Source organism: Trachurus trachurus, assembly GCF_905171665.1.
Source record: "Trachurus trachurus genome assembly, chromosome: 13".
In the NCBI taxonomy this organism is placed as follows: Eukaryota; Metazoa; Chordata; class Actinopteri; order Carangiformes; family Carangidae; genus Trachurus; species Trachurus trachurus.
Window position 1 is genome coordinate 25,966,311 of NC_139892.1, and position 27,387 is coordinate 25,993,697.

At 41.7% G+C, this 27,387-nt stretch overlaps 1 protein-coding gene across 2 annotated transcripts in view; it reads right to left on the reverse strand.

Annotated features, from left to right (window-relative positions):
- tenm4 (teneurin transmembrane protein 4) overlaps window positions 1-27,387 on the reverse strand; it is a gene marked incomplete at both ends in the record, with an annotated part of 110,992 nt that overhangs the window by 15,829 nt on the left and 67,776 nt on the right. Inside the window, 10 exons of one of the 2 annotated variants that reach the window (XM_083984489.1) lie at window positions 937-1,109; window positions 5,447-6,324; window positions 12,355-12,509; window positions 13,351-13,583; window positions 17,000-17,020; window positions 17,407-17,656; window positions 20,309-20,452; window positions 20,557-20,824; window positions 22,289-22,550; window positions 26,207-26,326. In XM_083984489.1, coding sequence (XP_083840615.1) covers window positions 937-1,109; window positions 5,447-6,324; window positions 12,355-12,509; window positions 13,351-13,583; window positions 17,000-17,020; window positions 17,407-17,656; window positions 20,309-20,452; window positions 20,557-20,824; window positions 22,289-22,550; window positions 26,207-26,326 — 2,504 coding nt within the window. The remainder of the gene's footprint in view (window positions 1-936; window positions 1,110-5,446; window positions 6,325-12,354; window positions 12,510-13,350; window positions 13,584-16,999; window positions 17,021-17,406; window positions 17,657-20,308; window positions 20,453-20,556; window positions 20,825-22,288; window positions 22,551-26,206; window positions 26,327-27,387) is intronic. The other variant, XM_083984488.1, reaches the window with a different exon arrangement.

Below are 27,387 nucleotides of genomic sequence, written 5' to 3' on the forward strand. Positions count from 1 at the left end.
TTTATTGAAACTACCTGCCGAATACTTCCAATTGAAACTGTTGCATTGCCCAGATGGCGGCAGCTCACATTAGTCCTTGAAGCTGAAACCAACCAGATTTTGCCAGAAAGTGCCTGCCTGCTGTTACAGGCATTCCTAAATTGAAATTGGTCGATCCCAAAGTGAGGTCTCTGAATTACCCACTGTCTGGTCCCTTATCTAACACGAGCTGGGACGTCCTCCACAGAGCTATTGATCCCTACAACACAAGTTCCAGGATGCAAAAGATAAAGAAACCCATTTGCCACGATTACATGGGGATTATAATCTTTCTTATCTTTCGCTTTTGTCATTGCTACACGTATGCAACTGCGTCTATAATATTTGAGAATCCCTTCTACAAATTGCATACATACATACATCTGACCACAACTTAGAAAAGTGAAGTAACAGGTACAAAAAAAAAAGTTCTGCTGTTGAAGGAAAGTTCAAGTCTTTGGAGGACACTCACACTCACTGACACTCATAAAATACATATAGGAGCACATGTATCTCCTCCAAGGACAAACAATCCTACACACACCTGTCAGACCTGAATCATTATCTGAATCCACATCATACTAACACATGTCAGTACCATAAATATATCTGTTCTTTCCATCGAGGTCTATATATTATTTTCAGAGAAACTGACAACAGTGTTGAAAAAAAAAAATCTCATAATAAAAAGGAAAAGTGATAAAAACACAAATCTTTAAATGTATCTGCACTAAAATTTAATGAGTTCTTTCCCTGGCTCATGCATCATCCCTCCACCCAGTTTGGTCCGCATAACCCTGCCAAACAAACAAACAAACAAACAACTGCCAAACAAACCGACAAACAGGTAGACATAACCGCCTCGGCTGAGGTAAAAATCATCGGCTCCACTTATGCGATACAGTAAAAGACACTCACCCTGCATGAGTGTGTAGAAGGTGCCAGAGGCTGACAGGTTGGTTGTGACGGTGATATCCTCTTTGTTGGAGCCTTCTGTCTGGATGCGGACCGAGCTGTCGGCGTCTGCACGGTAGCTGCTCACTCGGCCCGTGGGGTAAGTGATGTTAGTCAGACGCCCGTAGCTGTCATACCTACAAAGAAATACACTGATGTGAGCCAACGGAGGCAAAAGGGGGCACGTCACCTCAAAGTGTGTAAAAGAGCAACTACAGCAGAATTTTAAACAGTGCTGTGGCCTGGAAAAAAAAATTACTGAGCGTTGTTGAAATTTGTCGATTCATAAGGAAGAAATCATCATCGCGAATGCGGGTCAGGTATGCATAAATTCATGTAGGAACATAAATGTGACTAATGAGCCGCTCTGTCATCTCAGATTTACGGTGATTATGAGTCGCTATCTAGGATAAACTGATCCAGTGGTAATTGCAGTAGGAATTTGGAGTTTTTTGTAGAGTGAGATATTTCCCTCCCTTGGTGTCACAAATTGTGAAAATATGTCAACAACTGGCAGTAAACACAGAAACAAATCCATCCATGTTGGCAGCCTGAGGTAATAAAACTCAACACTATCTGCTTTAATCACTGAAGCACATTCAGTACAACCTCTAAAAAGTGTGAAGTGTCTGCTTCGGTTCACTATAAGGTTTGGACTTTTCCGTGTGTGAATGTGACTTTAACATCAGTGCTCTTCAGTTTTTAAGTAACTTTGAAAGGAAATAGAAAGAAGAAAAAAAACACTGACAAAGAAAAACTGCTACGGCCGAGAAAGGAACGCATACACCTTTTCACATTTGGAAAAACTGCTTATTATCTTAAAAGATTAGTGATATCACCTAATCTCATTATACAGTCTATGAAATAGGAGCAGTGAGGTGCGACTCCTTCAAGAGGTGCAGCATCCGCCTCGCCTCCAAATCAGTCAGTTCATCACACACAGGAACATGAGTGGCCAGATTGTTTCATTTCGCTCAGAGAGCACATCAGCATTGAACAATTTGAAATCTTTCAGATTGCCAGTGTTCCAGAATGGGACTGAGTGAACGGTACATTACTTAGAATGAGGACTTTTATCAGCGCGCTGAATACAGAATGGAAAGCCCTCTTCGATGTTGCTGCCTGCCATAATAAAGCCTCTAATAAATGAGATGGCGGGTGCTGGTTTACGGATATTTCCTCAGTGCTGCCATCTCAAATATCCAATATGGAAAAGGAAGAGTGAGAGAGGAATCATCTCCCTGAGATAAATGTTATCTGATCGGAGCTGTAGGGACTGAGATACATAGATGCATTTCAACTCATGTACTCCACTTCAGGAAATGCTAACTAGCAGAGTAATTTATATCTAAAGCACTTGATTTCTTTTGATACTGCTTATGTCTTATCAGTGAGCCGCTCTCTCTGTGTTCATCACCCAAATCAAAGTTTCTGCAGAGGAAGCACTGCAACTTGCACGTTATCAGCTTTGCACCACTTTTAACTCTTCAGTCCGTTTGACAAAGGCAGTGTTCCTGTTTGCCTTCACCTCTGCACAGAAGACTGAGTCCACAAGACAGAAATCTCATTCTGGAGCAATGCTGCATGCCCCAGCTTGATCACTGACCCAAACCCTCTCTGTCTCAATTAGGGCCTTGAGCTACAGCCATTCCTTGGGCTTCACCGCTGAGCTCTAATGGCTCTGGCCTGCTTCAACTCAGCTGCCTATTAGCTTGCATTCTCTGGACAAGAGGGGCATGCGGGGGCAGGCTTCTCAGCAGAAGGAGAGGACTGCTTTCCCCCTGGATGGTCACAAGTCCATTCAGATCGCATCACCTCTGTGTCACATGCTAGCTGTGTGACCTTTCACGCTGGGGCCCAACAATAGGCCGAACACTTCATATCAGCGTTCCCTCCAGCACACCTAACCTCTGGTTTATGCAGAGTTATTCTCATATTTTCACTTCTTCTCGCTGCCTGTGAATTTTCAGAACACATGTGACCGATGACTGTGGAGAAACAATAAAAGGCAGCAGCCATGTGTATGTGCCAACTTCATTAACAGCTGTTCAAAACATGTTATTATTGATGTATTTAATCGTCTGAAGAACATTTTCTTGAACCCAGCAGCTTAAGTGCATTTGTTACTAAACATAAGCATTACCGCCCTGTTAATTGGAGGCTAAGAAAACAATTAGGGATCCTTCAGATGATTTAATACATATACAGTAACCCTTAAGCATACGCACTTATCATTACAACTAAAACATTAGGGGGTCAACGAAGCATCTGCGTGCCGTGTACAGTAAATGTCAGAGCAGATGAGGTCGCCATGGGAGGAAGACAGTGAAGCAAATGTCTTTTGTGTTGTGTTTTGTCCTGTGTGTTGTGTTTTTGTTTTTGCATTCATCCAAATTAGTTTATAACTGCTGGCTGTGTAAGTGTACATGAATTAATATGGATAAAATGTTTAGCAGTGCACTTTGTTGAGCAGAAAAAAAAGAGGTTCCATTTTCAAATCTGATGGTAGTAAATTATGGTTTTGACCCTGTGGTGGTGGAATGACCTTCAAAGCTAATGATTTTTTTTTTAAAAAGCAACAAAAAAAACAACCTCTTTATTGGGCCTAAATTAAATGTGGATGATCTAACTTGCTCGTAGGAAAGTAAGGTCTTTTTTTTTAAGCAAAAATCAGGAAATTGGGTAGTTTTAATAAAAATAAGAGTGATAATGATAAATGTCCTTCATTTTATGCATAACATATTTCTCATAAAATAGCTAATTACATTTTTATAATTATTCATAATTATATTAATACCTTATACCTAATTAGTTTCTGAAATGAACTGGGAGTATTTTGTGCTCTCTGTTTTTTAAAAAAAGGAAATGAACAGGTATGGCTCCACATCCTAGTTTTGTTTCTGTTGGAGTGTTGGTATCTAACAATGTCACCTTATTCTAAATTAATTTACACAATAAATGCATAAATAGTGTATGAACTAGATGCTTAAACACTATGTTGACACTTTTATTCAAAGCGCTTTACAATTTGCATCTCGTTCACTCACACACCGATGTCAGCAAGCTTTTGGGAGCAATTTGGGGTTTAGTGTCTTCCCCAAGGGCACTTTGACATGTCGACGAGAGGAACTGTAGATCAAACCAGCGACCCTGTGATTAGTGGGATACCTGCAATCCCTGCTGAGCACAAGCAAAATGATGATCCAATTTTAGAATTATATGTGTACACACCACAGTGTCCCTATTTCTCCATCTCTAAGTACATGTGGACTTCAAATAGCCTGGAAATGCTGATCGTTCAATGTCACAGCACAGGTGAGGTTTGTGAGAAATTTGCATTCGTGAACATACAGTACATTGTTTGTGTGTCATCTCACAAAAGGAGCTGCTATACTATCTCTCTTTTTTCTTTACGTAACACGTAAGACTTTGCCCAACCCTGATTATAACAGCAGCCATTTTACAGAAAGTTAAAAGGGAAATCATTCAGAATTCAAACCACCCACTGGATTTGTTTAAGCCGTAGGCAATTCACTCTACCTTGAGAAATGCCTATGCACGGCTGCATTAGTGCCATTTCCGCTGCATCGTTTTTTCAGTGCGACCGTCTCAGATGACAACCAAATCAAACACAGGTGATAAATGTCTACCCAGATTAAACACAGCATCTGATTATGTGTCAGAGTGTTATATTCCTCCAGAGAGGTATAACAGATGTCTGACCAGCCAAACTGCTTAATCACACTTTTTGGATTGACATCCAGTTAGCACAGTATCCCTCGGTACGGTATATTAAGCTAAAGGACAGATTGCACCATTGAAGTCACAAGAACATGAAATCCTAAGCTCAAATGCGGCAGCATGTGGGAGTGTTCTCAACTGCTCACTCACAATGTGTGGTTTGCCTCAATCAATTACTACCTCCGGCTAATCTATTATGCTTATACAGTACCGCCTGGTTTCGCTGCAGGCCTCCTATCAAAATGTGCCTGCCAGCAGATATATGTTGTTTCTGTATCTTACAACTCGAAAACAAGTGATGGTCTGCAGTCTGTCACTGCAAGCAAGGGTGCAGATGAGTAACATATCGTGCAGTAATCCTATTTGGTATGATAACAGAAAATAGGATTACACCCATACTTCCACAGGTCTTGTATTCTGAGTGACATAGACATCCAGGCGTAAGAAGGTAGTTCATGTGCCAATAAACTCAGATGTCAAAGAACTCTTCAGCTCTAAACATTCAGTCACTAAAGCATCTTAGCATTTAGTGCTATCACAGATACAGTGCTCCCGGTTCAGATAAGCCAGGAATGACTTTGTACAAACTTTATTTTGGATTTAAGAGATTTAACAGATCTATTTAGTTGCTCTCTGGGGTAAAGCCCCTATCTATAATCAGCTCAACTAGGATCCAGACTCTGATTAAAAGGATTATGAAGGTGTTTTGCAAATGTGTCTTTAAATTACTTACTCAAAGAAGGTTGTCCATCCATTTTCATTCGTCTTAGTCGCTAGAAGTCCTGAGCTTCCATGGTAGGTCATTACGGCTAGTTCTTGACCCTGGGCAGCGACAGTTTTAAGGGCATTGTTGGTGCCAATGGTGAACCAGAAGGTCTGTCCATCGGGGACCATCAGCCACAGAGGCATTCCTGTCGTGTCTCGTCGGATGATCACTGTGTTCTTGTTCTTATCAGTGATGCTGCTCACATCCCCTACTCCTGTGTAGGTCAGATTGTAGAGGTGGTCTCCTGTAGTCAGACTTTGTGTGAAAATGTGGCTGCCATTGGAGTCAAACAGATAGAGTTCATCGTTGATGGGAGATGACACCTCATACATGCTAAGGGGATTCAGATAGGGCTTGTTTTTGCGCACATAACGGATACGAATGTTGCCCAGATCTGCAATGTAAAGCTCTCCATCTGGACACACAGCCAGGGAGGAGGGTGCATTCAGCTTAGCATCCTTGGCATAGCCTTCATCTCCAGAGTAACAATCACAGTTGGCATCATTCTTACAGTCACAGCCACTTGGTGCCCCAGCGACCAGGGAAATCTCTCCATTGGTGGACACCTGTCGTACTCTGTTTATTTTCTTTTCATCTGACTCTGCAATGTACAAAATGCCATTGTGAGACACAGCTAGGGCGTTGGCAGACTCCAGGGTGGCGTGGATGGCCACTTTGCTCATGAGGAAATGATCGATTCCAGGCACTTGGCAGTGCATGGGTCGGCCTGCTACAATACGGACTTGGTGGTTTTCTGAGATCTGGAGTACCACGTTGTTGTCCAATACGTATAGGGAGTTGTCCATGGGACTCACTGTCAGGTCTGTGGGCCACTCAAGACGTACCTAAGAGGGAAAAACACACCAAAAATATCAGCTTCAGGTCACAAAACAGGCCATGCTCTTATTGATCCACACATTTTTCAGTTTATCAGAGGGAAACAGTCCCTCAAGGGAAGAATCATTGAAAACTGCTTACAAAAAAAGATAGTCTGCTGTGAAAAAGGTGGGCTATCTCATAGTGTACGTTGGGAGCAAAAAACATTTTTTTGAAACGATTTATTATCTGATAAGGAGGAAAATAACAGCTGGTGTGCTGTTAAAAGGGGAAACACAAAAACATGGAATTTAAGATCAAAGACGATAAGATTGTTGGTGAGGATGTAAAGGACGGGGAGAGATCATTCAAATGATCAGATTAACTGAAAAAGCACTACAACTGCAATTGATCATGAGAACACTGGACAGCGAAGGACTGTGCTTCTGCATCATTCACCTCTACCGTGCCTGTGTGTTTCCTTGCTTTGGGTTATTACTTTTGTAATGACAAGAGATTGCATGAGTCCTTGAAGAGAAACTGGAGCACACTTACAAAATGAAAGTCTTGCCTGCCTCTGGCCTCCTAAATTATGACTTATTGTTCTACTAACAATGTATCAGGCTTTTAACAAATTGGAATGATTGGATTCATCCAATTTACTGGTCTGCCTCTCACTTATGATCCCGCGGGGGGATCTCTTAGGAACATAATATGAAGTGCCATATTTCAATAGAAGCCTTGGAGCACCAACAAAAGAGACTGATTAAAACCTGGACCAACATACAAAGATGGGTTCCGATTTTAGGTAACTTATTAGATGATGAGTTGTTTTGACCACTTTGTCCTACATCTGGGTAATGCAAAGGTGAATTAATTCATCTAGCTTGTTATATGGTTGACTACATAATTTGTTATAATGACCTGGAAACTGGAACTGCACAAACCTTAATCACAAGAGCTGACAAAGGTGAAATCTCCTGAGCATTAGGACATGTGCACTTTAACATGAGTATAAATTGTCTCCTTGACGATCATATCATACTCCTTACTGTGTTTTGGAAACAACATATCCACTCAGTAGACGGCTAAAAGATACATAACATACTGTACTCTATTTATTGTGAGTGTGTATTACAGTAAAAAGATTGAGACACAGATGACATGAAATGAGTGTCGCTTACTTATTGTCTGTGGTTCAACAATAAATTTACCCACATTGTTCAATAAAAATGCAAGTTCCTGTTTCTGACTTGTGAGTCCCAAAACTTTGAGGGCAGTGGTTTCTACTGATAAATGTGGAATTGAGTCGAGGTTGACACATCACATTTAACTTCATTTGACATGCTACTCTGCATCACAGAGCACAAAACACGGGGGTCCTGAAACACAAAACATGACGCTCGATAGAGTACAGGGTAGCAGCTTCCTAACAGCTAACACCCAGCCATGCTGCGCATTTTATCTTACTGCAATCTGCACATATTCTTAATTTTCTCGGAATTAATTCTGAAATATAATCAGACAGGGGATTCTATGGAGACAATCACTGGACTGTTTGTTCCCACACTCACACCATTGGTTTTCTTCCTGAATCCCCGGAACTCTAAACAAGAAAAACATTTGTCCACCTTTGATTGAAATAAACCAAAAAGATTTGAGCATCACACATCCCATAAACCTCCTGTCATCCCCCACAAAACGGAGGAGGTTTATATAATACTACATATCTTTGGCCACATACAACAAACAGGGGACTGGCAGTGGATACATGTCATCTCTCGGTGAGAAGAAAATGCATTTACTTGGGAAATGAAGGGGAGACTTTCAATTTCTTAAAACCTATTTCTTGTCAACACTGGTGGTTAAATATTTCATGAGCTAGAGTGTGGAGTGGCTCGGGGGAGCTGCCTGTAAGGAGGTTTTCACGCCACTCTGACTGATGAGGGGATATTTCCCGAGCTGCTGTCCCATATGCTGTAACCCGATCGTACCCTCCCCTTTATACAATGGGGCAGCTGTCAGTAGTGGCTGCCTGACACAGCCGCCACCAGCTAAAAACCCAAGATGCGCTCATCAGCCAAGAAAGTGAGCCATGGATTTGGAGCAACGTAACACATAACTATTTTTAAATGTATTTGAACTTGTATTAGAACTATAATGACATTTTCCATTAGAAATCTCTTTACTGAGACCAGCATGATGCCTGTCTGAAGAAGAGTAATGTGTCATTATTTGAAGTCCCTCTCATATTTGAATTGAATGTCCCAGTCAGAGCCTTGATAAAGCTTTCTGAAGCTGCTAACATCCTTGAAATATGTTCAAGTGATCTTGTTTTAAGACATGGTTTCCCTCTATTTGAGTTTGAACTCAGCAGGGGACACAGAGAAGATTTTCAAGACTTGAAACAGAAAATGGAACAAATTTCTGAAACAGCAAGGCCACGGTATAAACAAATTAAAAGATTCAGGAATGAGGTCAAACTCTTGTCCTTTTTAACGATAATAAGAAAGCTCAAAGAAAGAAAGGTTAGAGATGCACATTGAATTATGAGTGAGTTTTGCTGCAGTGTGGTTTCTGCACAGATGGCATGGCGTAATAGCAATGACCTCATCAGAGGTGAGAGAGAAAACTGACATTAATCCTTTTTTTTGCCTTAGCCAGTTGAGGTACAGCTAAAAGTAATGGCCCCTGTGACAAGCCTCATTCAGAGAAAGTCTGCTCCCAAGTGAGGACTCGGGGAGTGTTTGAAGTGGGGAACTACAGACAGGTGGCAAATAAGGGAAAAATCAAATAAACAAGAGAAGAAACACAACATATGCAGATGCTTCTGTGCAGGTGCACTGCATGTTACAATTGATCAATTAACATCTAATCATGCTCTGTGGCATGTATAAACACGCTGAACAGACTCATTTGGTTCTCATTTTGTGTCAAGATGACGAGCAGAAAAGAGCTAAGTGACTTTGAAAGAGGGTTCATTGTTGGGGCACGGATGGCAGGAGCTTCAGTCACAAAGATGCTCAACCGGCTGGTGTTTCAATAGAGACACTGACATTTAGATCTATGAGAAAGACGTCAGTAATTAGAGTCAGAAATGGTGGTGATGTTTGTGCGTTTATGTGACATGTAAGGAGTTACTCAATGTGGGACATGATCAGAGTATGTGGAAGAATAATGTAGTAAACCGGCAAAAAACCTCCATTTAGGATGAGGTCTACACAGATGTGGAAGTGAAGTGGTCAGATGAGTCATTCATCATTCACCATATTATTGACAGGTGGGCGAGTGCAGGTGCTGCATGACTGGCCTGAATACTTAAGCCCTACAAGGAGGGGATCCAGTGGCTCTGTTGTTCTGTAGGAGGTGTTTTAAAGGGGACATATTCTGGAAATATCACTTTCTGAAGGGCCTTTAACATTTGGATGTTTGGCTTGCCTTCCGGCCCCGTAAATGTGAGAACTGACAAAAAAAGTCTGTAATTTGCTTGCTCCCGTGATTGAATTGAATTTGCATAATACCACCCCTACCTGTGAGTACCGGAAAAAGGGGTGGGGCAGGGCTAACAGTGGTTCATTTGCATTTAAAGGGACAGGCCCCGAAACCAGCCATGAACAGGGCTATTTTGAGAAGATGAAAAGAGCTGTGATGTTTGATCCTTGGGGAATTTTGACCGAAGCATGTCACAGACATGTCTTTAAAACACCTGGGAACTATTTTAATTTGTAGAAAAGGGACTGTTTGTCCTTTAGAGAGAAGGGTCAGAGTTGATCTATAAAAATATAAAACTAAATGATCACCTCTATCCTGTGATATACTGTATATTTCTCTCCAGTTTGGGAGCGATCACTTCCATGACCCCATTCATAGGGTGAGAGAAGTCACTGACTGGTTTGGCTATGAACACGGTGTAAATCATATGCTGTGAACTTCACAATCACCATATTTCAATCCAATTGAACATTTATGGTAGATTTTAGGCTCATGTCAGTAAGTGCTCCCACTATCACTGAAACACCAAATGAGGGAATACTGTAGCTTGTGCAGAAATGGTGTTTGTCCCTCTGGAGGCTTGTAGAATCAATGCCAAAGAGGACAAAAGCTGTTGTGGCGGCTTGTGGTGGTCCAACACTTTACTAAGACACTTTATGTTGGTTTTTCCTTTAATTTGTCACCCGCCTGTATGTGCCCTGGATGAATTTTTAATGGAGGCTTTCTACTGTCTGCGTGTCTCTGGCAGTGCTTGTGTGATTTGTCATCATTGTGAGGCTGCAGACAGTTTCCCTGTGTCCACTCTGTTGTGGAACAGGGATGGTGAGTATCTATAGGCGCTTGTGTTTGTGTTTGTGTGGATAAAGGAGCAGCAAGCAGAGGTTGGGAGGGGAATGGAGTCCCTCCCAGGGGGCTGGAAATGGGCAGCTTGAGGCTTTGCTCCCTCCACTGAATACATTATTACACACACACACACAGAAAGCCTCTTTCCTCTGGCATCTGAGGCCCCTGAGGACCTGTTTGATAATTGTATTCAATAACATACACGATGTGGAAAGAAACAAACCATGCGTGAACATGAAGCAGGTCTTGGACATTACTAGAATCATATCAGTCAAGCTCAGGAATGGTCTTTTTATGGACATCAAAATAAAACAATTATAGATCTTGTGGACGACGCATCTGCTGCAAACGAGTAGTTTCTGGATTGCAAAATACTGTTATGTCAAGTATAGCAAAACATCTCTCAACCTTTGATGCTGAAAATTACAATATGAGGAAAACAGCCATACAGTACTACAGCAGCTGGAGTACGATGAAGTCTGTCTTGTCACCTCTGAGCTAGAGAGTGGTGTGACCTCAGTGCAGTGCCCTTGCCTGGGGGATGTATTCTGTCTGGTACAGCAGTCTGGGTACATATGAGTGCACGTGTGTGTGTCTGCGTATGTGTACATGGGTTCGCGTGCATCAGTGATCATGTGTGTGTGAATTGAGAGGGAGTGAGGTTATAGGTCATCCTCGTCATCCCCCTTCAGCTGTAGGTCAACGGCCCACTGCATGTGGGGATATGAGGCCACTTGATGCGGACATGGAAACTCCCGGGATTGCAGTGCCACCGCTGGTTCTCAGATTGGCTCTATACTCAGGTGCTGCTTTGTTTATTCCAGATGCTCTGGGTTCCTCCAGTTTGGTCCGAGTCCAATCAAGTGCTCGTTTTCATTTCTTTAATGGTATTGGCGTGTTCGCCATAAGATGATTTAAATTGGTTAATTAAGCAGCCTGGCACAGCTGTGTTTGGAGCTGCTTTCCTTAATTCATAATCTTGCACCAATTAAATCAATCGCAATGAATCCAGACCATCCTTAATTTAATGGATTTAACGTCCGTCTCTCCATTTAGAAGTGCAGGTTTTTGGTAAAATTAAGTGCAACATGTTTATAATTTGAATATAATCTACATGCATTAAACACATATTATTAAAATACACCACAAGCTGCCTTTGACTTAATTGCAAAGACTAAAACTTTTGGTTATTTTTTTTATTTACTTTTTGCTTATTTTGTATTGTATACATAGTATTTTCATGTTTGAAGATACTGTACTCCACTATCCAACTGCATGTTTAGGTTTTTTTGCTGCCTTGCAAAAGGAATTTCCTCTTGAGGGATAAAAAAAGATCTGAAATAACATGAACTATTTAAGTCACCATCCTTTTATCATTCATGACATATCTCAGGTGCAGAAACTTTACTGACATTGGCTTAGGTGAACACAGGAAAACAGGATTTAGTCTGAATACCAGGAGTGGAAACCTAACACAGTACTAAATGCCTGTAAGCTCCAACTTTCTTCCTTAGTATCCTTTGTCAGTGAATCTAAAAACTGGTATCACACAGCCATAGACAAATGGGTATCAAAACTAAAACTGCCCTACCGGACCAACACTAACAGTGGTGAGCTACAGAAACAGAAGCGCTCACGGCAATGTGAGCACCTTGAGACCATGGTCGGTCAAGGACACTGGTGTAGGTCGAGAGACCAGAGACCACATGCTGGTTGAGCAGTACCTGAGAGATGTCCATCACAGCGTCACAGCTTAGAGGTCGGGCAGAGGTCAGGTCATTGAAGCCCAGAAAAGTTGAGATGATACCGTTCTGATCAATCCTGCGAATCATGGTACCATCCACAAAGAAGATTACGCCGTACTTATCCACCGTAATGCCTGCAGAGGAAATATACATCACTTATTCTGTCTGTATGCGACTTAATGTGAGGACAAAGCACCACTAAATGACAATTTAGGGCTATTTGCTACAATGGAAATGAAAGACTAATCATGGCAATGAAAGCTAATGCTAGAATTGATTTGTTTAATCAATAATGGAGAACAATAGAAACATCAGAACAGATGAATAGTACTGTAGGAATTGATTCAATTACACAACTAAAATACTATCAATACCATCTCTGTGTCTTTTGTTCTTTCAGCCTCCAGCAACAATGAAGCTGGATTTACAAACCTTAGCAGTGCACATTTCCATATATTTTTAATGCAGGAGGGTCTGACAAACAATATTTAAGCACCTATGAACATGTAGCCTACAGACATTAGAGCAAAAATGCTCTATCGTGAACAGAAACTTGGACGATACATGTTGCACATTCCAGAGGGGCTTGATAGTTATTTCAGTACATATGAATCACAATTCCATCCCAGTGGAGGACAACAAGTAAGCATGTGATCTAGTGACTAATGCATCATCCAAATATGGAAGCAACAGAAAGAAGAAAAGCACATGGAAATATATGCTTTAAAAAACAAATTCAGTTTTAAAATAACTAAAGCTAGCAGGCTACATGTACTGTACATAGTGATGGGGAGAGAAGAGAAGAGAAGAGAATGTGTGAAAGCTGAAGAATAAATTGATCTGGCCTCTGGGACAAGTGTCTTCAACAATGCAGCCATCTAGTCTACTTGGAAGGAAAGGAGAAAAAAAAGAGCCCAACTGAACTGACACACTACACGCTACAGTACATTGGTTATAATAACATTCAATCATTACCTCTGGGGTTAGTTAGTGTGGCCTCAACAGCCTTTCCTCCGTCCCCACAGCGAGTATCGTCGTATGGGAAACACTGGTCACCAGTGCCTGCCACCAGCTCCAGATTCTTGGCCACATCTTTCACAACATTCAGGGATTTCACCTTGAACACCTTCTTGCTGCTGGTGTCCGAAAGATACACAGCACCGTTCACCGGACTGGTGGCCAGGTAGTACTTGTGAGCGGGGCTGTTGCTGAGAGAAGGGAAAAGAGAGGAAGACGTCCGGTCAATAAAGCTGGGAGGGCTACAGTGCTTTCAATAAGAAACATTGTGTAATACAATTAAAATGGATTCAAAAGCCATTTAGCAAGTCAATTGGGCACAATTACAGTTTAAACCATGGACATGGAAAAAGAAAAAAATAGAATGAGATTAAACATGGCAAAATAGAATGAGATTAAACATGACAAAATGGTGGAGCTTAGAACTCATCTACAATACGGTCAGCTTTGCTAAAAATCCCCGTTGTCAAAAGAGAGTGGATATTCCACCTCCACTTTTGAATATATTCGTGACAGATACACACTAGACAGATGTGAAAAATATGGTATATGTGTAAATACAGATTTCTACCTTTGTTCAAATTCAAAATAATATAAAATGAAAGGGGTGTACCATATATTTAGTTAGACAAAGACAAATGAGGGTCTAGTGGGACTCAGTCACTGGGGTACACTGGATCCTTTGACACAGATCCAAATTACTACCCCATCCCTGACCCAAGAAATCTCAGCGATATCTGAAAACAACACGATGAAACCATTGTTTCTATACAGTAGCTGCAGCCTGGTTATTGCTAGAAGTACAAACAAGTATGTTTTCCGTTTCCCTTGGGACTTCTCTTAGAAAAATACAAATGTACTGCAATCCAAACACATTATGCATCCCTCAGCCAGAGATTCCAACACAGAAAAATATCCCATTAAACTCACAACTCAGTCAACAAAGTAATCCTTCACATCCACAGGAGGTTGCCCAACCCGACAGACAGACAAAAGAGCCAAATATAGCCGATCCTGCTGTGGCGGGATGCATGCAATCTACGGGTGTACTCCAGTCAGGATAGGTGTCAGAAAACAGAGGAAGCAAAGATAACTGTAGACAAATCCATAGTGGTACAGATGAAGTGACAGAGAGGATTATTTCCAATAAGAAATCTCTTGCTTCTAATAAACACATGAGCTGCTGCTGGAAAATCAAAGCATAAGAAGCCCCATGGCATTATACACTCAGACATAAGGCGGGACAGATCTTACTTTGATTTCACAAGCTTGTCAATGCTCCCATAAATACAGCACTGGCCACAAAAGGTACTTGGATTAAAGTGGACTCATGAAACAGCAGCTGAATGACCCCTTTCATTTGTATTTACCTTAATTGATTGGTTAATTGATTGTCCGAATATGCATCAACAACGTTTTGACTAATCTCTCAACTTGATAAATCATTTAATCACATCAAGCTGAGAAACTAAAATATAAAAATTGTTGAGACAAGACAGAACAAGGAATTAGCAACCACTTTAGCAATGTAAGCGCCACCTTAAAGATAACCAGAGTTATCAGGGCAGGATACAACACAGTTCTGCCAGACCTTATAAGCATTATGCAGAAACCTGTCAGCAGGACATCATTCAAAGTGGATTAAGACAGAATTTCAACCATAACCTTGAGGGTTTCTTTTTCAGGCTTATGGTCGGCGTGACGATGCCAAAGCTTATATTTTTATAATACAAGATCAAAAGACCAGTGGGTCTGTTGAATTGTCAACTCTAGTACATAATTTTAAATGACAATTGACCTTCAGTGAATCAGTGATGACAGCACACAGCAGCAAACCTCAGGCGCACATGTCACAATCAGCCCAGAGACCACGTTGACTGATATGTTGGTTTACAGTGTATTCCAGGTACAAGCGGCTGGTCTAGGAAAATCACTGCTGTCTTAGAGTAGGTCAGTAGCAAGTCTCAATAACTGGATTCTGCTTTGTATTCTATCTGCCATGTGCAATCAGCTGATACCTTATCAGCTCCTGGTTGCATGTAGAACAGTTCTGGACCCCCATAGTGTTTGAAACTAAAAGGCGTTATTCCCTGACCTTGAGCTATGGCCATATCCTCCATCTACAGTATATTCACTGACAACATCTAGTTTGTGGAGGATAATTGGATTTTACTGCATGCTGGCGTGGCAATGGAGGGAGTGTGGTTGGAGAGGATGGGGGGACATCCTTCGTAGGGGGTCAATGAACATAGAGATCACCCACCACCCAGCACTATCGCTAGCTCACACATGAACAGGAGGCAGCCACCCGTTTTATACAGAAACATGCTGTGTTTTCCTGGATAAATCTCCTTTTTAATATGCAAATGTGTTTAGAGTGCTGAGGCCGAAATTGAGCTTTGACGCTTCTCTAGTCTTGCTCTATAGCAAACAGAGAAAGTGTGTGTGTGTCTAATGGGATGTATAAGTTAGAGTATATAAATGTACTGAACAAAGGCATTTGAGATGTAAAGACTGAGAACAGGTAGTTAAAGAGACAGAAAAAGCAATAGAGAGCTTTTGGGTCTTTTGTTAATGTGGTCACTCTTGAAAATAGAGGCCAGTGACGAGCATCTCTGGGCTTTTTATCCTCACTTGGACTACATGTTCCCCGGCTGAGGTCATGACCCAGTGATAGAAAATCAATCAGTAGCCCTTTTCCTGAGACATGGTATCTAAAGACAGCAGACAGAGACTCTGCCATGGAAAATTAGGTCTCTGTATCTTAAGCCACTGATAAAATCTACACTGAGTTGCCATTTCGGTAGGTTCACCTAGCGCCGTACGTAAGGACTTTATGACACTTCATCATATTCAGTTTCTCTGTTCACACCTTCAGGGAGGTGTTGATTTTAGTTTTTGAAATGTATGTAGGGCACCTTTTATTTTTCAATATAATTTAGATCTACTGTAAAGCAGCATACACTACAGTTTCCAGATGTTTGCACAATGTTATTAACATTTCTCTGACACTGAACAAAAACTGATAATGATGCTATGATGATACTGTTAGGTTGGATTTCTTGCATTGCTTATGTGTTGGAGTGCAACGGACGTGGCAAACTGTACCGGCGATGCGATGCATGCGATGCATTGAAATGATGTGATTCCCTAGACAGGCGGAAATTCCACCGCCATTTTAATTAAAGAGATATACCGTATTAAAAAGCCCCCAGTGATTCATATGTTTGAGGCAATAAAATAAATTGCAATATCTTGGACAACTTGATAACTTGACTCTTGTTATAAACCCTGAGGAAAAAGCGTGTCCTCTTCAGAGTCAACAATTGTCTGCATTCTCTCTATGCGAGCACACATACAGATGCAAACACACTCCAGTGAACAGGGCACTAAAACCTGAGATTTATGTAAACTCTGGCGTAATAAACCACTGAATCTGCAGCTTTATAGAAAGATGAAAACTGAGTCTGTATTTTCAGACAGCTGAAAATACCGACTAGCAGCTCACAAGCACATGCCTGAAATGGGCTCAAAAGGTCACTCTCACATCAAGCCTGTGGACTGTCCCATTTCCTATATTGATTTAGGCAGATGCCGTGCAGCTTACCTATGCCTGAAGTCTTTGTTTCTGTCAGTTTGACAAAAGCAGCAGAAAATGAGAAAGGAAGAGAAGGAGAGGAAATGTTAGTTGTTAGTAAATAGAAATAATTAAAAGAGAATCATGACAAAACATTAGTCTTCGTATCTACTCAAAACTGTCTTTGCTAACACGGACAGAGAAATTAATCATCTCCAGGAATGTCTTCTGTTAAGACCCAATTACATCCTGTTCAGCTTCTATCACGGCCAAACTCCAGCTGATACAGGTGGACGAGAGAGGCAAGACCATCAATCCTGGGTCTTTAGGGCATTTCTGTCTATCTCAATCGACCTCGGTGGTTTATGACCTGTGCGCAAGCCCATCTGAGCTCATGGTTCTGAGTGAATGTTAGTAGGCTGCTGTTCCTCCGTTACCTGAGCTCCAGGACACTGGTGACATTCCCCGTGGTGAAAATCCTCCTCACATAGTTGAAGTCTCCCACATACAGACTTCCATCTGAGCCACAAGCCAGAGCCACGGGGGCCAGCAGCTTGTTTCCATCAGCCAGGCCGTTGCAGCTGGGGCAGGAGATGCTGCGCCTGCGCCCGTTCCCCATCACGCTGCCGATTACAGGAGGCTGCTGGGAGATGAAGACATTCTCCCCGTTCCCCATGTGAAGAATACCTGATGAGGGCACAGGAAAGGAACAAGTAACACCTGCATCCCGTTTAGGTTGAGCAGTTTGGAAACCATGGGCTCTATTTTCCTAAAATTGGATCAAAACAAAAACCCAATTGGAAACTTGGCTTTGCTAACTGGTTATTGCCATTTATTGTAATTTTGATAAGAGGTGGACTTGAACAACAGGCAGTTTTCTAATCATTGTTGAAAGCAGCAGAGTGTTTCCTAATAAGCTTGGAAATAAATCCAGGCCAACTTCTCTCAGGAAAAACTGCTTATGGCGGTATAATTACACAGCAGCCCGATAATGAATATACAGCATCCAAAACATGTTACCAAAGAAACATGATGTTTCATTTGAAGATATATTTACATTTTCACACTGACCTTGTGTATTGATGTGCAAAAAAAAAAATCCAATTAATTTACGAAAATTAGATTAATGTTATTTATGCAACAAAAAATATATAAAATGTTTTAACATTGCTAGTAACTGATGAGTGTTTTTTTACCACAGTGATTACAAAGGTCGCACCCAATTAGTCACACTACAGTACTACTAGTTTTACTTGCATGCATGTATTCATTCCAGCCCTGCAGCTGTTGATGTATTTTATATCACTGCTTATCCTGTTTATACAACAGAAATTCCTCTTTGATTGTACTGAAGAAATACTGTTTAAAGTTCTACTTAAAAAATGTTGCTAAATTACCAATGCAGCTCAGGACACATCCCAATTTTGCCTTCTACATTTCTAGATATTTGCAAATCAATTTGGAATCTGTAGAGAACAGATTTGCAGTCTGGTGTGTAGAGACGCACAGAGGGCTTGGTGAATAAAATGACTATTGCACATTGCCCTGTTTCTGCTGAGTGGGTAACGAAGCTCTGATGCTGCGAGTCCCTGGCTCCTAGTGATTGCTTAATGCAGTTTAAAATGTATATTAGATGACAAATTTAAAAGGAAGGATAAGTCAACACACAGACAGAAAATCTGATGGGATTTTGAATGTGTGTGTGCACTGTGCAACTCTGCCAACTAAAGCCACGAAAATTGCTCTGCGTGTCGGTGTTTGAGAGGTGTATCTAGTGGATGGGCACACAGGCAAAATGTCACGTCAAAATGGAGACCCGAAAGCCCTTGGCACAAGTGGAATCTCCTGGAGATAGAAAATTGCCGCACAGGCTTTATCACAAAAAAATGACTCGCCCCAATTAAAAATGGCATTGTGTCTGCCTTTCTACCTCCACAGGCTTTGTACATGAGCAAAACATAGAGCAGCATGAGTACAGTTGATGTGCTGGCATTCAGGTATGTGCCCACACACACACACACACACACACACACACACACACACACACACACACACACACACACACACACACACACACACACACACACACACACACACACACACACACACACACACACACACACACACACACAAACTGTTTCCATTTGTATTGCCAATCCATGCTTGGAAAATGTTCAGATATGTAAATGTAAAGATGTTCCTGCTGCCCAATCAATGTAATCATATTTGAAATTCAGCATCTGCATGTCTGTGGTAGTTTTTCAGCCTCTGGTGTTACTTTGGTGACCTGACTTCTTTGAGCAGCACGGCATTTGGTCTATCAGAAAAGATCAGCCAAGCATCCCTTTCCTGGGACATGATTTAATCTTAGGGACTGCTGCTGCTGGGAGTAGCAGACTGATAGCAATTAAATTAGGGATGATTCTAAAAATTCTGGGCATGAACAAGACATGGATGTGCCAACGGGGGGATGGGAGTGGAGGATCTAGCAGTGGAGGTGATGTGCATGCAAGAAGCAGACTCTCTCCCCTGGACAGCACATTCAGACTCAGCAGGTTTAGTGTGACAGATCAAAGTGCCACCCTCCTGAGCATTTTTCATATAAATATGCCTCATCTCCTCTGATGAGCCCTTCCAGATACAAACAGACTGTGAAACCGAGCTAGTGACAGGTACTGCCCAAAGTTTCCCCCTCTTCAGTCCTCCTCCTGCCTTTCAGGAGTAATTTGCTGGCAATAAGAAAATTGACCCCCTCACCTAAAAAAGGACAGTGGTAATAAAAATAGGTCAGATCTATCTAAGGATACACGACTGGTGTATTGAAAAAGCCTCGGAAGGCAAAAGACAGGGGGACAATTCGATGCCACACTAAAAGCATCATTTAAGGCTCTGGGTGGACACAGTGGTACTTATCTGCACTCTTGGGCACATCCTGAATGATGTGTATACGAGCAGCGAACTTAAGCTTGTACCACAAAAATGTTTTCAACTTCACAAATCATAAAGTCGGTCATTGAATGAAAATGATGATAGATTAGATGTTTTTTTCCATTGTAAATTAGATTAAATACTTGTGCTCACATTTGTAATTTCCTAATGTAAAATAGTAAACTGCATTATGCTGACGAAATTCTTAGAAAATCTGAAAATTTAAGTACAACTGCACTGGAACGCAGAGGTATTATTTCACTGTGCTAATTTTGAAATTCGACAATGGCATAAATACTAAGTTAAAATAAAGATTTCTTGCAGTATAAAATTATCTTTAAGTAGGTGTTTTGATGCATGAATGAATAGGCTGAGAATAGGAATTTAAAAAGGAATTAGAAGCTGACTCACCGCTCTGGATATTTAAAGCATGGTGCTTGTCTAAAGTCCACCCTCCCAGTTTGGAGGCTGTGGTTTCGTAGCCCTGCAGAACAGCAGTCCTCTTTTCCCACAGAATAAGGTCTGGACATGACTCATACTCAAAACCCACAGATACTAGAAAAAGAGGAAAAGATAAAGCCAGAATCAGTCAACCACGTGTGTTTTGGTTAAAAGAAGCAAAAATACAGACAACATGCAATGTATGCGTCCGCACTCACCGAAAGCCTCAGATAGGCCGTAGACCTTCTGGCTGTAGACGTCAGCCTTGTCCCATACAAAATCATACGAGAGGTTGGGGGATGCTGGAAACCACTTTCTGAACAGCCTGCCTTCCACAGCCACCATGAGGTGAACCTTCATCAGGTTGAAAGGGATTGTGGAGTGGGTGAGGGTCACTCTCAGTATTGACTTGTAACCTGGGGTCCTGCTGCTTAAATAGCCCAGTTTCATCTCAGTCCCTGGTATAGGAACTTCTTCCTGCAAAGACTATAGGCAAAAAAAAACAATGTTTATCAATGACAGGAAGAGAACATAAATCTTTCAGACAGCTGATGGGAATTGTAAATACTAAACTGATTAGAAATTATCTTCTTCAGGGTTTACGCTGCGACTAATAACATGCTGCTGTATGTTGTTGCTGTTGTTTTTTTCACAGAAATAATCAATTTGTCAATTTTTCAGCGGCCACTACAACCTAATTCTCATAAGCCTGTCCCCAGCCAAATATATGGTCCCAAGGGTAGATTAGAAACATCAATTAGAGGACAATTATACTCATTCATTAGACAGAAACCGATGAAGGATTTCTTCATTATAGACTCCAGTGAGTATTTTTCATAACTGATTTAATAATAGCAGGTCCTTCATAAGGACAATAGCCTTCACTGCAATCCATATGACAATAGCATCACAAGAAGAGTGCCCTTGGGCTCGGTGCTTGAACAGTCTGATAATATGAAAGTAAGTTTAGTAAAAGACAACGTTAAAGCCTGAGGAAATTGACAGACTGAGGTCAAACTTGAAACCTCTTGCTGATACAACCACAGGTCAGTGCTCAGACACTGAACAGTGTTTGCATTTAAGATCAAGGGGGGTACAGCAGCACAGGTTTGGTTGACCAACTCCTCTCTGCTCTAATTAAGTCACCTCTCGTTGCCCGTCTTCACAGTACAGAACAAAATGACAATTAAAACAACTACCCGCAGCAACACTGCTCAGAGGACATGTCACTTATGGTCTGTTTCTCTTTAAATGTTCACAGAGAGTAGCTATGCCTGGTTAACTGGTCAGAGTTCCCTTTTATATAGACAAATGTAATTCGAATGGGTTTTTTTCTGTGTAGTGCAATTACAGCTCAAGGAATAGCAAAGGCAAGGCTGCTATAAATAGCCTGCACTGCATACTAAATTCACTGATATGCTATAAATCTTGTGAAGCAAACTGGGAGACAAAGTAATTAGAGAAGGGCACAGAGATGTCTGCTAGACATACAGTTGCCACACATTCAGCTGAACACTCGAGCCCATACAAGAGCATCCTTGTACCAACAAGACACATACACATGTAGGCGCATCAAACTATATACACTCATAAAATATAGAAGAAAATCCTTCCAAGTGGTACTTGTATGCTTAACCTGGGTGCCTACAATCCAGGAGGAATTAAAAATGTCAAGGCTGTTTTTTTGGAGTGCGAGGTAATCATCATCACTCTGCGGCGAGACAGTACAATGCACACTGTAAATCGCACAAGATCCGGGGACCAATTACACCAGAGAGATAAAATCCCAGGACTGCCCTGAGCCAGATTTACTATTACACTTGTACTTGATAAATAGTCTTCATAGTCTCCCCCAGATGTGTGGCATGAATCATTTGGAGGAGAGAGAGAGAGACCCATGTAGTTCACAACCTGCAGGGCAGTGAGGGGGGTGAGAGACGGGAGGATCACCTGGATTTCGGGCACCACGGTTCCCCTTTCGGAGCAGGAGCCAGCGAACGCGGTGAGCGGAGCCGGGGACACCACGGGGCTGGGTCTGGTAAAGCTGCCTAGGTCACAGCTAGGGATGTCATTCTCCTCATGCCGCATGACGATGGTGTCCATGACAAAGAAGCGTCCCCATGGCAACCAGAGAGTGTGTTCCTGGGTGATGAATGGAGCGCGCTCGAAGTGCAGGGCTATGGCTATGCCCCCGTTGGTTACCAAGTCAAAACTGGAACACAGACATAACGCAATGTCAGAGAGGATGAATATTGCTCCACATACAGCGATGAGGAAATGTATGTATTTCATATAAATACTGCCACCAATGCATGTAATCTGTTTTGTGTTGAGGATTAAACCACACCACAATTTGCTGTGAATATAATTATTTTCTAATTAAGTGTTGTTATAACAGATCAAACAGTAATAAATTCTTTTTAATTCGATTTAGTAAATGAAGGCAATGAAAGGATGCCAATGCATTATTTAGTTTTATCTGTCAGGCACACACAGGCTGAAAATCCAATAGGATGTTTGATCACAATCTTAGAGGCACATCTCTTAATTAATGTCATAATCTGTAGATTTTATTTGAAGAAAATAGTACATGCATGCTTTGAGTTCAGACATGACTGCCTCACCCCCGCGTGTATGTATGCGTGTGTGTGTAATGCACTGCTCCTGTGCTCACATTTATCCGTGAGAGAGGGAGATTTGTGCCGCAGGATGGAGGCAGCCGCCACTTCTCTATCGATCCCTTAGACGAAGGCTGTCCACTCTAACATCAGTCTAAAAGCCCTGCAATGCAATCCCATCTAGTGTTGCATTAAAGGGCCTCTGCCTCTGGACTGACCTGAGCAGGTCTCAGTAAACAGGCTGAGCTCAGGCGATTTCATCACCTCTAACTGCTGCATGGTGACAACAGCATGCCTGCACCTGCACCGGACTTCTGCAGCGCTTGTCAGATCTCTCTAAAAGCCAATTAGCACCCGGTCACCTGTAGGCTCATGGGACCGGGCTACATCTTCACACAGGAAGCATCTTTTTCCACATTACAGGTACAGAAGCCAGTGCAAATACTGGCTTCCAAACTAGGTAACCTCCCTCTTGGTTTAAGCTCCTATATTAAGAATCTGCTCATTCTAACTTCACTTGCGGGTGAACATCTGATAGGCTGTGGTGATAAACAAAGGTTTGTTCCGCCCTTGGAGTTTTGCCCTTGGCTGCGTGTGAGAAAAGTGAGTTCGCCCGGCAGTACGCAGGCTGCGGCGCTGATGGAGGCTGCGATAGTGCTAACCTTGTGCTGCCGTGATCCGTCACTAACAGTGCAGCTGTAGCCGGTCAGTCCTCATGACACCTGACTGGCTCAGGCTATGCATGCTCAAAACACTTCTGGACAGATACCCATGGGCAGCGTGGCCAATCGATGATGGGATTCACCCACCGTTATCAGTCATGACAACAGCCTTCAGCCATGTGACAAAACTTATTAAGTTACCTACAACAGCCTTACTTGCTTTTGCCCTCAGGGAATGCATCAAGCTCAAAGAGTTAACCCTGCCAATGAACTTGGACCGCCTCATAAAAATTATACACAATCATTTTTCAGCCGATATGTATTTATAATGGACTGAGTGGTACCTACTTGATGTTAAAGTGAATCATGGACACAGCCAAAGTTGGTAAGAATAAAAGGGCTGTCTGCCGTAGATGATATGTAGTAGTAGGCACTTCATGTATTATTGAAAAAGATTAACACTAGCGTAAAAAGATAAAGTATTGAATAATGACTTTTAATAGTAATAAGTGCATGCTGAATGTGGTCATTATGTAGGGAAATTTGGGGTCATTAGAACGGCTCTTTTCAAAAATTGCCAAGTCATCAAGCCATGATGTATATGGATTACCCATATACATCATGGCTCCTATAGAGATCCTACAAGCACCTGGTAACGCAATAAGCTGGAATCCATGTCAGCATTTACTTATTATTGGAGAAAAGCATAAAAGGGAATGGGTTTGTCTCAATGCTCAGCCAGTCAGAAAATGGCTACATAGCTGTATAGAAACAAAACTAACCTCTTTTGTTTAGGCTAGAAAACTTTTCAAGATGGTGGAAAAGGTAATTTAAAAAACTAAGCCCTTAGACAATAAAGAACACATCATAAAAATGAGTTGAGACAGCTTTCCTATTTCTAAGTGGCTGAACAGGTGCATTTCTGATTTCACGCTGCACTGAGCGTGTTTACAGTGATTGCAGGGGAGTTGCAGGAGACTGGGCATGTTTACAGGGGAACCTGGGAGATGGAGTAGTGTTTACACATATGCTGGGAGGGAGAAAACGGTATAGAGGTTTGGAAAGGAAAAAAATGGAGTGATGCATAAGAAAAATGGGACATGCATAAATGGGAAAAGGATAGAGATGAAGGAAGCCAGTGCAGTGGAAAGGACATGAAACCTTGGCTCAAGAAAAAGCACAGGAAATAAGTGAAAGTAGTGCCCAGAAAGGAAAGGCTTAAGGGCAGTGGGAGATTAGAAGACGAAGAGCATGGAGGGATGGAGAGCAGATGAAACAAGTGAGGAAGATGAAGATGATGAGGTGGAGATGAAGAGAAGAGAAGAAGAAGAGGAGACTGACAAGAAGATGGAAGGAATGAGTAGAGGCAAGAATGATCAAGATCAAACCAGCGGCAAAAATGTGGGCCTTTAGAGTGTCAGTGACTGATAAAAGTGTCAGGAGGAAGTGGGGCTTGGAGAGCAAACAGCAATTCATGCTGTGCTGTGATAGAGGGGCTTGGCTTGCCACAAAGCCGCACTAACACTGACTACTATGAGAGATACCGGGGATTGGAGATTGAGAGTGTATACTGTATGTGTGTATCTGATCCAAAAAGCGTATTCAGAAAAGAACAGAAGCTATGGAGACAATATTACCCAAAGTTTTTCTCTCAGGTATTTCTCTTTGATTCTGAGAAACATGCCGAAACCAGTCGGAGGTTTTTTGTCTGCATCTCTCCGAGAAACTCTCCTGGTGCCACAGCAGCTGGCACAGAGTGGCTCAAAGAAAGCCACACAGGGAGCTCACACTCTTACCCACTTGTTTTTCTTAGAAAACTTCACCACAACAAATGATCTCTCTCCAGAATCCCTCTATTGTTATTGTAACAAATCAAAAAAGACGTTAGATGATGAATTTATTGACAGGGTTTCCTGTTTGTTGCAGTGGCAGAAGATACAATATGTGGAATTGTCTTAAGAAGAAAACATTAATGATCCGTGTTAATTAGTGCATTTGGAAAGTATCATTTCATGGATGTAACTTCAGATCCACAGCATAATAATTACAGGTCAGGATTATTTCTTCACCAATGACATTAATGTCATTCAGCTGCAACACAAGGAGAAAGATGCAAAACAAATTAATTGCACGTCCCCAGACTAAACTTAAATGTCTCACTTAATTCCCTAAATCCTCCATTGTCAAATAAACACTGTCCATCTGTACTATGTTTCATAGCCCCAGTGAGCTGCTTTGAATTGGCATATTTTATTCTTTCCCCTCCCCTGCTGCCACTGAAGCATAACTTATGAGTGTACCAGAAGGGCTTTGTTTGATTTCTTTGGGAATTGAGCCGAGAACGCCGAAATTGGACCAAATGAAAGCACAAAGCAGATCAATGGAAGCACAGTTTGCAGTGGCAACTATGTTTTTTTCCCCGCATCATTAGAATTCAGCACAGCTAAACAACAGTATTTGACAATAATATAAATATCATTGTCACATCTCGGTACTGCTTATTTAGGTAGTAGTTTGAGGCATTTGCATTCTTTGTTTCTGTGCCTGTGTGTGTGTGGGTATGTGTGAATGTGTGAGAGGGCTCTTACCTTCCATCCTGCCTGGTAACTGTGTAACCATAGGACGGGTTGCTGATGAAACTGATGTTGACTCCAACCAGTGGTGTTCCATCTGAGGTCACTACTTGTCCACGGATGACACAAGCATGACTGTGTGGAAGAGAGATGCACCAACACAGTTACAATCACACAACAGACCAAGCCTAGTATGGACACATGTAGGTACATAGAGGAAAAGAAAAACAGGCCAAAAACGTTATTCCTGTAATAAATTCTGTAAATGACATTGTTGTGTACTGCACTCTTTCTAATATAGTCTGCCCACTTCACACATGAAAATTGAGATATAAACAACACAAATATAACATCACCAGAAAGTCAAAAAAATACCACAGAGATGAATCAAGTAATCTAATGTAAACAACAATATGAATAAAAAGCACAGCATCTTTTTTCTCACAGCAACTTAAATGAACCAAGAACTAAAAAGATAGTACAGTGAGTAAATTTAGTAATTGTTATTAAAAGTAAATACTTTATACAATAAAAGCATACAGCCATGACAGAAACAGAACAAACTAACACCTCCGAGCTTGTCTCCAAGGGTTTTTCTATCCAGGATGGCAGGATAATGAGATAAGGAAGCTTTACTTTGCTTTTGCTCTAATTAAAAAAAGAGGATTTATCTTTTCCATTATGGAATGCAAGGGAGGGACATAATAAGACTGCAGATTGCAAGACTTGCTTGGCTGGTTATCAAGACCTCAACAGATTTCCAGACTGACATCGAGTCTCAAGAACCTGCATAAATTAGATCTGATCATCAGTCCCCACCAATCAATAGTGGGAAGCCGTTCAAATTCAACTCCTAATCTTACTGAACTGATGAGTTCAGACCTTGCTGTATCACATCTCCCTTGTTGAGTTCTGCCCTCATCATTAGTGAGGTCCAACTCATGGTCAGCTGTTGTTTCTGTAGTCGTTTGCAAAAATCGGTCCCCTAACAAATGCCTTCCTGCCACGTCTTCATTAGACCATGGCTATTTTTAATACATTTGGGTCTTAAACACTGCCACGTACTGGAAACAATTAACACTAGCGTGTTAGTAGCTGCCCTCAACATGTCCTTACCAGAGGCAAGATCATTCACCCCACACTACCCTGGTCCCCAGGAACCCACTTTTATGTTAATTAGGCCGGGTCTCCTTCAG